We start from the raw sequence: 7568 nt of genomic DNA, 5'->3' as shown, positions 1-7568 counted from the left end.
TCATAGAATCATCATAGAATCATAGAATCATCATAGAATCATAGAATCATAGAATCATAGAATGGCCTGGATTGATAAAAAACCCTACCCCAGCTTTCCTCAGGATCCCTTTGACCTACTCCAGTTCTCTTCTATGTGTTTCAGCTCCTGTGTGTTCAGTGCAGTAAACCCTGGCACATAACACAGCCTCCCCATTCATATATTCTAATACGTGATAATTCACCTTTAAAAGCCCTTGGAATTCATGGAGTTTTGGGGAAAGCCAAAGCAGGCTGTGTCATTTGGGCCTGTTTCTCTCTGATAATCTTCCACAGCAATGGGCTGTTATTGAATTCCTCCCTGATCTTCATTTCAAGTGACATTTCATTGGGAAGGATTTTAGCATATTACATCTCAGGCTGAGTAAGGCTCTGGATATTGTTAGAAAATAAAGAAAGAATGTGAACAGCTTCCTGTATGATGTGCAGGCGATAAACACTCAGAAAACCCTTCCTCCACCCCTCTCTGAATTGCTCTGCTAAAAATAAAGGGTATGACAGAGTTTCTGTATTGTGTGACAAGAGGAGCCCTTCAGTCATTCGCAGCTGAGGAAAGCAAATGGCAAGCTTCCTCACCGATGGCATTTGGAACTGTTATTAGCACCACAACGTATGGGCTGAATTCTGTTCTCCCTCGTAATTAAGGGGAGATGGCACTGAAATCAAACAGGCTATTCCTTGTGTTTTCCAGCAAAAGCAAGGATGGAGGCTGATTTATTGCTTATTGCTTATTGCTGCCTCTTCCTCACTCCATGCATGCTCATATAAAGCACTTTAAGTCTACCTGTATGCTGTTAGGTGATGTCTTCTGGGGATATCTGTAAGCAAGGCTGGCCTGGAAGCCAGCAAAATGAATTGCATTTGTACCAGCAGATGGGTTTGGATTTAAAGCTATGTTCTCTTGTCATCATTTTAATTATTTTAAGGAATATTTCCCTTGATGTATTTTTACTCTTCGGATTGATCTGGCGCTGAAAAATAACACCCAACTCACTGCAGCATCAACAGAGTCACAGAAATGAACACACGCTGCCCTTTGGGAGATGTTACGTTGGATACGTGGCAGATCACTGCTGTGAGGAGAATAAATAACTCGGGAGGCAGAATGTTGTGGAAGCTCCTTTATTTCTACAGCCTGTTTCAGCTTCCCTCTGCTTAGCAGAGAATGAAGATGTGCAGTTATTTACTGTCCAATACGCAGAGAGGTGGATGGCTGAGATTTATATGCATATGGACAGCTGGATATATTGCTTCTACCAACACCAGAAAAGCGTAATTGCTTTTGAGAGGGAGCTCAATAAGTTGGTGGATGATTAAATCATGCTCTGTCTGCACAGCACGGATCGCAAAGCTTCAGTCAATGACCCTTGAGACTTCTCACTCCTCCATAGCTCTCAAGCTACAGGGGAAGGACTGTGCTATGTCAGATCAATGATGCTCTGGCTTCACCTGCTCCTTGTCCTTTAGAGGAAAGATAAGCAAGGAAAACACAGCTGGATGAATGGGAATGAAGGGGAAATTCCTCCCTCATCCTCGCTGATAAGCAGCCAAAACACAGAGCATCATTACAGATGGGAGCAGTTGTACTGAATGCCTCGGTGGGAGCATCGGTGTGAAATGTGGGGCTGATTCCTTCATGGCAGCTTAAAATGAGAGCCATGAAGAGCTCAATGGCATCCAGACCTAATGGGGGCCTTGTAGGGACCCATATTGACTTGGGAGCATGGTAAGGACCCCATCTTGACTTGGGAGCATGGTAAGGACCCCATCTTGACTTGGAAGCATGGTAAGGACCCCATCTTGACTTGGAAGCATGGTAAGGACCCCATCTTGTCTTGGAAGCATGGTAAGGACCCTATCTTGACTTGAGGGCCTTCTCATGGAATCATAGAACCACTAAGATCGGAAAAGACCACTAAGATCCATCTAAAAAGACCATCTAGTCCAACTGTACCTCCATTGATGCTCATAGGAACTCATCTTGACTTGAGAGCCTTGCAGGAGCATGAAGGGAACCAACTCTTGAGCAGGGCATGTTGTGATGAGGGAAATGAGGTTCCATGTTTAAGAGGAAACACGTAGACTGGATTAAAGGATGAAGACGTGGACTGGATTTTGACATGAAGGGCAATGAGGCACAGCTTGTCCATAGAGGTGATGAATGCCCCATCCCTGCAGCCATTACGATCAGACTGGATGGGGCTGTGAGCACTTTTGGAGCTGTGGGTGCTCCTGTTCACTGCAGGGAATGGGGGCCAGCTGGATTTAAGGATCTCTTCCAACTATTTATACACTTATAAATGTATGAACTCATTGAATCGAACGCCTCACACAGCCCCACTGTGGAGCGCCCCACTTACATCCGGGTACCGCCCACTTTCCCGCTCTCTCCCTCTACCGTTGACGCATGCGCGGTGCCGCAGCGAGTCCTTAGCGACAGGGAGGCGGCGGCGCATGCGCGGAGCGGGCGCTGTGGCGGCGGCGGTGATGGAGGCGGCCATGGAGCCGGGAGAGGAGGTGGAGGATGAGGAGGAGCAGCGAGTTCCTGTGAGTTTGGGTCATTGCTGAGCGGTTCCTTTAGGCCGGTTTAGGGGGAGGTTATGTGACAGGGAAGGGCTGAGTGGGGGTGTTGAGCTCCCACAGGCCGCTTTCCTTCTTCACTTGGCAATGAGAGGCTGTAGATGGCCTGGTCTGGTGTCCCCCCCGCCCTTTCCATCCTTTAAGTGTGTGTTTGTGTTGAGATATCGGCCTGCTTTTGCTTTGGGCCTTCCTAGCTCCACTAGGGGATAAAGGGGCCCCTCGGAGCCCTCTGTGACCCATAAGGGCTCTGTGTGCTTTAGAGCATTGGAGATGAGACTGTGGATCTTAGAACCATAGAATGACCTGGGTTGAAAAGGACCACAATGATCACCTGGTTCCAACCCCCTGCTATGTGCTGGGTCACCAACCAGCAGACCAGGCTGCCCAGAGTCACATCCAGCCTGGTTTTGACCCCCTCTATGGATGGGGTATCCACATATTCTTTGATAGATAGGGAGATGGTTTCCAGATCGAAGAGGGGAGACTTAGACTGGGTATGAGGTGGTGAAACACTGGCACAGGTTGCCCAGTGCCCCATCCCTAGAGGCATCAAGGCCAGGCTGGATGTGGCTCTGAGCACTGATGGAGCTGTGGGTGCTGCTGTTTATTGGGCTGGGTGGCCTTCAAGGAGCCCTTCGAACTCAAAACAATTCACTGGAACTGAAAAGCTTGCTTCAAAGCTTCACCTTGGAGCTCTGAGGTCTCACAGTGATTGCTGTCGCTCTGCTTTATGCAAACATTCTTCAGGAAGAATCATGGCTTGCTACAGGATTCAGTTTTACCTGGACAATTGATAGGAATTAAATGAATGGAAGCAGTCAACTATTGAAGTGTGATATGGTAAAGGCAAGTCCAGCTTCAACAGATGTAAGCAAAGGGGTTCAGGTGAGGCAGTTTGGAAGCTCTATGGTGAAAATCTGTTCACAGTGTGTTATTAGGTAACAGAAGATCTTGCCTGACTGTATGTCCTTATGTATATTGAAATAGAAATGAAGCTTACCTGCACATTGATTCACAGACATAACTTTTGGAGTTACCATCGCATATAACTTATCACAGAGTCACAGACCAGTGAGCAAATAGTTTGATCTTCATGGTATTCGTTATAGATCAGATCACTTTGCCCTGTTTGGGGTTCTGTGTTTGGTTGTCTTGTGGTAGCCATTGCTTCCTTCTCCACGTTTGTTTAGCCCTGTGGTGTAGTTGCTGCTCTGACAACCAGAGCTTGGAGCTGGGAGTACTGGATGGACCTGTGCCAAGCGTGCTGCCAGCACACAGCCTGCTGAGTGTATTCAGAACTGCCTAAAGAAACATATATTAGACTTACACATCCCATTTTTGCTTGCTAAGGAGGAACGGAGGCCCTACCTTCCCAGTTTATGGTTGTTCAAAGACATTATGGAACTTGTGAAAGGTGTTAAGCTATAAGAATGAGAAGGAACTGTAAGCAACGCAGTGCTGCTACCTATTGTTTGTACTACTTTTTAATCAGTGAAGACTGTTTTTAATTGTGAGGATTCTTTAAGCTGTGCCTTGCAAAGTTTCTTTGCCCATTAGAGAGTCCAAAATGTGCTGCACAGAAATAATAGACCGGTTGTCTAAAACACTCAGTTAATTAGTTATGCTCAGCATAGCTAAATAAAATCAATACCTATTTCTGTTTGGCGCAGTATGGGTCCCCTACCTGATGCTATGAATCTCCATCTGAATTAATAAAATTTGCCATTTGAAATCAAATTTTCAATATTCAACCTCAATTAAATTATGGAATAGCTGCTGGATTGTTTTGAATTCAGAGCTGCTGTTGTGTGCACTTCAGTGCCACTTCTTTTAATGACTTGATTAGAGTGAAGAAGAAAAACTAGGAGGGAGTGCAGTGCTGTAGTGACTGAAGGTATGGATGCAGGCTGCAATTATTGCCTTCAGCTTTGTCACAGAGCCTGAGCAAACTGTTGTGTGTGCAGAGAAACCGTTTGAGACAGTGTTGGACACTGTATATGTACCCAGAAATTATGTTTTGCATTAAAAACATGCATTTTTCTTTCAGCCTATTGCAACAACTCCGCCACGCCGCAGCTGGAGAGAGGAATCCTTAAGCCAGAGCAGCAGTGAGACCCTGGTCTCAGCTACCAGTGGGATCTCCCTGGGAGAAGCAATACGTCAGAGAACGGCTGCTCATCAGGTATTTGGGTTGTGCTTCTGTGAGTTGTGGCTGAAGGTTGCAGCATTGGAAATGAGGAGATTGTGGATCATAGAATGGCCTGGGTTGAAAAGGACCACAATGATCACCTGGTTCCAACCCCCTGCTATGTGCAGGGTCACCAACCAGCAGCCCGGGCTGCCCAGAGCCACATCCAGCCTGGTTTTGACCCCCTCTATGGATGGGGTATCCACATCTTCCTTGATAAATAGGGATATGGTTTCCAGATCGAAGAGGGGAGACTTAGACTGGGTATGAGGAAAAAGCTTCAGGTATTTGGGTTGTGCTTCTATGAGTTGTGGCTGAAGGTTACTTATGGGGTTTAAAAGGTTACTTATGGGGCTTGATGACCCTTGAGGTCCCTTCCAACCCAAACCATTCTGTGATTTTGGTTTGGAAACATTTTCTGCATTTATAGGATTTGGAGAGAGAGAGAGCTCAGTTTCTGACAGGAGATGGAAGGCTGGTGAGTAGTAGGTGGTAAGAACTGACAACAGACTTGAGCAGTTCATGAGTGCATTGTACTTCTTTTACATCTAGGAACTGAGTATTTGCATAGGAAGTGTAACTTAGAAGCAACAGTTTTGCTATTTTGCAGCTTAAGTTTTATTTCCTTACAAGTGCATCTTACAAAACTTTCTTCCTAATGCCAGTGCACGTTTTATCTCCCTGTCTATTCTTAGGAAATTGACTCATGGTATCAGCTTCCAGCAGAGGTGGATGCCAGCCGTTTAACTGCTGCCTCAGAGACAACGCTTGGCCTGGCTTCTGATAGGAATGACCTGTCTGAGTTCCCTACACTGGAGGAAGGAATGTTGCCTTCAGCAGAAACATCAAGGATGCAGCATCCTGAAGATACAGTGCATGGCTTGCTGCTGGGTATGTTCAACGTGGCATTTCCCTTCTCACTTCCATTTAAATCTGCTCAATGATTAGGATTTTACTCTTCTTTATAAGCAGTCTCCAACCTGGATTTGTCTTCTTATTTTGAGAACTGTTGTTGACAAAATGCATTCTATATAACGTTGCTGTCAAATCACATCTTCAGACTGAGATAGCTTGTACCCCTTCCTCATGTATTCAAAACACTGTACACTCCTTTCTGAAAGGTGTGCTCAGATAGATGATATTTCAGTGGCCACAGACTACTTTTTTTACTTATTATAGTACTTATTATAGTACTTAATGTTCTCTTGGTGGACCTAATTACTAACACTTGTGTTTGGGTACAGTTTATGTTGCTATCAGAAACACTTTCTAGTTCTAACTGGGAAAGATAAGCCTTTCTGTTGCTTCCCTTCACGTCTAATCACTGTGATTTAGTTAAAGATTGATTTGAGAGTACCAAAGTTTTAAGGTTTTGCTCTCATCCATTCTGGATTATGTTCATTTTCATCCCTGTGGAGTCAGAATATTCCATTTAATTCTACTTCTGTGACGTTTAATCCTCTGCTACTGGCAAATCTTATAAGACTTCTGTTAGTATCACAGCATCACTCTCTGCATCTTAAGACACAAAGAATACCACAACACAACTGATTTATTGTAGTATTTTGTAATTATCCTCAAAATGGCAGAAAGGAGATGTTGATTTTTTTTCCCCCCATTGATTGCTATTAATCATAACAAATGCATCTGTCCCCAGCAAGAAAAAACAATTAATCCTGGAAGTGGAGCCAACTTTGATTGGATCTATTTTTCTCCATTGCCTTTATTTATTAATATTTAGCTTTTTTTAATCTTCAACCTTCAGCTCTGGCAATTGACTTATTAAGTATTGGGGAGAGAAGTGACTGGAGAGCAGCTCAGCAGAAAGGGAGCTGGGAAGGCTGGTGACAGCAGCATTCCTGACAGCCAAGAGGACAAACCGTATTTTGGGATCAAACTGCATTTAAATACAGCATGGCGAACTGGAACAGGCTGCCCAAGGAGGCTGTGGATGCTCCATCCCTGCAGGCATTCAAGGCCAGGCTGGATGTGGCTCTGGGCAGCCTGGTCTGCTGGTTGGTGACCCTGCACATAGCAGGGGGTTGGAACCAGATGATCCTTGTGGTCCTCTTCAACCCAGGCCATTCTATGAATTCTATGATTGCATTTCTGCTTCCTTACATCCAAGTTACCATATTAAGCCCTTGCCCACCAGTCCCTCAGCCACGCTTATTGTTCATTGGTTGCAACAGAGCTGTTGCATTTAGGCCTAAAGTTATGCTATTCAGTGTTAGTTCTTTTCTTGCCGGACACCCCATCAAGACTCCTTTTATGCACATACTTGCATATACTTCTGAAAACTCATTTCTGAAGGACACTGTTACTAAATCTGAAGTGTTCTTCTTTGTATTGATTTCCCTTAGAGGATCATTGCAAGACCAAGTGTTACCACACCCATTATGTTATATCTGTGACTCACTTTTTCAGGATGTCACTGAAATTGCTGTATAGAGCTGTCTCTAAGGCTGGTTTCACTGCACCATTGGGCTGTTCTTTTCAGGAACAAACAAAATAATTATAGGCAAACAGCATGATTGCCTGTGATATTTTAAGATAAGCCTCTGTTTCTTCCAGTTAATGATGAGTTCAGCTTGCAGTTCGCTCTTCCTCTACCTGCTTGTGCTCATGCTGCTCTTTGTTCTGAAGTTACACAGCTGCTTAAGGGGATGGTTTTGGAGTTGCCTTGGGAGAAATAGCCTACTAAGTGGCTCCTACAGGCCTTATGGGTTCTGCATGAATATCACTATGCTATAATGCTAATC

The 7568-nt window shown here is 44.8% G+C and overlaps 1 protein-coding gene across 9 annotated transcripts in view; it reads left to right on the top strand.

The window, feature by feature from the left end:
* The first annotated feature begins 2467 nt into the window (after nt 1-2467).
* Nucleotides 2468-7568, top strand: part of ALMS1 (ALMS1 centrosome and basal body associated protein) — a 47487-nt gene continuing 42386 nt past the window's right edge. For all 9 annotated transcript variants that reach the window (XR_001555298.2, XR_004306925.1, XR_001555299.2 and 6 more), the window contains exons 1-3: nt 2468-2585; nt 4666-4800; nt 5502-5697. Coding sequence is in view for 6 of the 9 variants with exons in the window: in XM_015862987.2 (XP_015718473.1) it covers nt 2493-2585; nt 4666-4800; nt 5502-5697 (424 nt within the window). In the remaining 3 variants the exon portion in view is untranslated. The remainder of the gene's footprint in view (nt 2586-4665; nt 4801-5501; nt 5698-7568) is intronic.

This window comes from Coturnix japonica, chromosome 4 (assembly GCF_001577835.2).
Source record: "Coturnix japonica isolate 7356 chromosome 4, Coturnix japonica 2.1, whole genome shotgun sequence".
In the NCBI taxonomy this organism is placed as follows: domain Eukaryota; kingdom Metazoa; phylum Chordata; class Aves; order Galliformes; family Phasianidae; genus Coturnix; species Coturnix japonica.
The sequence above is the reverse complement of the archived record's forward strand: the minus strand, read 5'-3'. Positions and strand labels throughout refer to the sequence as shown.